Source organism: Epinephelus lanceolatus, chromosome 9 (genome assembly GCF_041903045.1).
Source record: "Epinephelus lanceolatus isolate andai-2023 chromosome 9, ASM4190304v1, whole genome shotgun sequence".
NCBI classification, from domain to species: domain Eukaryota; kingdom Metazoa; phylum Chordata; class Actinopteri; order Perciformes; family Serranidae; genus Epinephelus; species Epinephelus lanceolatus.
In genome coordinates this window covers 12968023-12971043 of record NC_135742.1, presented here as the reverse complement: position 1 = coordinate 12971043, position 3021 = coordinate 12968023, and the positions used below count along the sequence as shown (strand labels likewise).

At 40.7% G+C, this 3021-nt stretch overlaps 1 protein-coding gene across 1 annotated transcript; it reads left to right on the top strand.

Moving 5' to 3' along the window:
• The first annotated feature begins 1478 nt into the window (after positions 1–1478).
• Positions 1479–2618, top strand: LOC117252994 (uncharacterized). Its single transcript, XM_033620311.2, has 2 exons — positions 1479–1687; positions 2008–2618. Exons 1-2 carry the CDS (start codon positions 1532–1534, stop codon positions 2263–2265), a joined length of 414 nt encoding a protein of 137 aa, XP_033476202.1. The 5' UTR covers positions 1479–1531; the 3' UTR covers positions 2266–2618.
• Positions 2619–3021: the final 403 nt, after the last annotated feature.

Here is a 3021-nt window from a genome sequence, read left to right as displayed (position 1 = left end):
ACAATGAGAGAGAGAGAGAGAGAGAGAGAGACAGAGAGAGATGCAGGTAATGACAGTAGCTTACAACAATATTAATTAAAGTAATAATATTATAATTATAATTCTGGCTGTTGTGGTACAATATGTTGAAAGTATATATTAATATCTGATAGTGTACATATGTGCCAATAATCATGTGTATAATAACAGTAGAAGTATGACTAATGATAACAGCAACAGCAGGAGGCATCTGGCAGGACCACGGCAGCAGCACAACCACACACGTCACACTGTCCAGGCACCGCTGTGATATGAGTTAATCTGAGAGACAGTGGAGCACAAAGGCTCCGGAGAAGAAGCCGAGTTAGTGACATGCAGTATGGCCGAGTTAGCAAGATGCAGTCACAGGACATGAGAGAGAGAGAGAGAGAGAGAGAGAGAGAGAGAGAGAGAGAGAGAAGGTGCCCGGTGTATTGTGGGGGGTCCTCTGGCAGACTAGGCCTAAGTCAGCCTAACTAGGGGCTGGTACAGGGCAAGCCTGAGCCAGCCCTAACTATAAGCTTTATCAAAGAGGAAAGTCTTAAGTCTAGTCTGAAATGTGGAGATGGTGTCTGCCTCCCGGACCGCAACAGGAAGATGATTGTCTTAAGGCTGCAGTATGTGGACATGGGGTTTCCCGCCTGGTGGTGCTGCATTCACTTTCGCCTGCAACCCGGTTTTGTTCTATCCTCTGTTATCTAGAGTGGCCGCGATCAGCTCCACCAGCAGCATTGCATCCGAAGCCATAGTTTTGCTCTCAGGTATTGAAATTTGGTAGTACCTTAAACATAATGAGTTTGGTACACAGTCCGTCTATTTGTGCCTTTAATTGTTTAGTGCCCACAGTGTGAGGAACTCTGCTGAACATTAAATGAGCCACACCATGTTTTCCCTTCCATTTTTTTCATCCATTAAAGAATAAAAATACATTCACAGCTTGGATTATAGTAACATTTAATTACTAGGACAGGGTTATTAATTCATTCATCTCATTTTAGCTTTGTTATTGTCCTCTCTTTTTATCTCCGAAACAAAAAAGACAGTGACACTATATCCATAGACAGCATTACACAGGGGGCACTAGTCACCATTGTTTACCTTTTCCTGTTTTCACCTGCCTGTTTTGCTCTATCAGCGGTTAATCTAAATAACGTGACATAATAATGTTGGCCTGCTGCCAGAAGAGCACCACAAAGAGTCAGAAGATGACACAGCAGAGCTTTGAAGACAAATCCCATGTTACTAAATGTGGGTTGGGTTGAACTGTCCAGTCACAGAAAGACCTAATCAAGTGTTTCTTGTTTTTTATTGCCATTAATGTTGACACATGTAGGTGGCAATCGCATATATACACATATATACACAAGCACACAAACAAACACAGATGGGCGTGACAGTTACCTGTGTGAAGCCCCTCCCTGTGTCTCTGTAGGGCTCTATAAAACCACCCAGCCTGTTGGACATTTCAACAGAAACTGCTTTCAGTCTTTTCTCTCTCTGTGTCGAGACAAAAATGAAGATGATGCTCGCTGTGGTTGCCTCCCTGTTGCTGATTCTCCCGTTCCAGGCCGAAGCTGAATCATGTATTGACAAAGATGTGGAAGTCTGGGTGGCAAGTGGCCACGGTCTTACAGGAGATGGACTTCTGAACCCAGATCCCTATGTTGTGGTGAGTTGTTGGCTATCCTTAAAATATGTAAAACCGAAAATGGGGAATGCTGTTTTTTGATGCAGTGTGCTTCTTATTCTTTATACTGTGACCACAAAATATAGGATTCATGCCAAAGTCCAAAAACTCGCTTGCATGAAACATGATTCAACAGTATCTTAATATTTGTACAACTACTGTATCCCATTTTGTTCACAGCACAGTCAGGTCTCTTTTATCGATTTGTGGACGTTTTCCCTGACTTGTTTGTAAGTGGATAATTATCCTCCATCTGATTATTTTTAATGAGATTATTTCTATTTCCCAATTTGATCTAACAGGTGAAAATTGGCCCCGTCAAGAAACAAACCAAGGTCATTTACTCCAATGACAACCCAACTTGGTGGGAGAAGCTGACGTTCCCTGAAGCCAGCAGCGACACGATGACAGTAGAGGTCTGGGACAAAGACTCGATCACCTCTGATGACAAAGAGGGAACCTGCACAGAACAACTGGTCGCCAGTAAATCTTTTCAATCAGTTGAGTGCAAAATGAACAGCGGCAGAAGTTATGTCAAGCTCTTCTACAAGTGCACTTAATGTCACCTGCTCTTGAAAATGACAGAAAATACTCATGCTCATTGAGATTGGTGGTAGAAAAATGCAACTTCTTATGGATTACTTATGGTTCCATAATATTCTGTTTGTTTCAAAATGGATGTATGCTGTTATGAAACTATATTATCAAATGCCAGAGTGTGTAAAACAGCTACTATTATTGTACCTGTGTGCAACAGAAAATTGTGTTACAAGAGCTGTGTTTTCTCTGTACTGTTGGCTATTTAGGAACGGCAGCTTGTCCGTTCCGTCTCTGCACAACTGTAACTTCTCATGGAAAGATAGAACACAGTTTGAAAAAGAGTGAAAGAATAAAATCAAGTGAAGAAAAACTATTTGTTTTGAATTCATGTTTGTTTGAGTGCTCATAACAGGAATGAAATACTTTACAGAAAATAAACAGAAGAAAGGCAGGATGGGTTCATGCCAGTGAAAGGTCACATATAAATAATATAAAAATATTACACATGCTGAACGAGGATAAGTTATGCTCAAGTACCATATGATTTCAGTGAATACTGCAAACATGTTAAGCCATACAGCAAGTCCTGTTGCAATTATTACATGACCTCCTGATGGCAGTTATCTAGCTGACTGTGATTATTTTATGCATTCGTTAAAATAGTTTCCATTCATCTGTTTTAATGCAGATTTTCAGTTTTCACATATTTTGCCTCCTTCTTTTTAATTTTTTTGGAGAATTAGCATCGACAGCTCTTAATATTGGGGCGGCAGTAG

Coding starts and splice junctions, on each gene's coding strand:
- LOC117252994 (XM_033620311.2), top strand. CDS start 1,532: ATGAAGATGATGCTCGCTGTGGTTGCCTCCCTGTTGCTGATTCTCCCG. Junction 1,688..2,007: donor ACCCAGATCCCTATGTTGTG/GTGAGTTGTTGG, acceptor TTGATCTAACAG/GTGAAAATTGGCCCCGTCAA.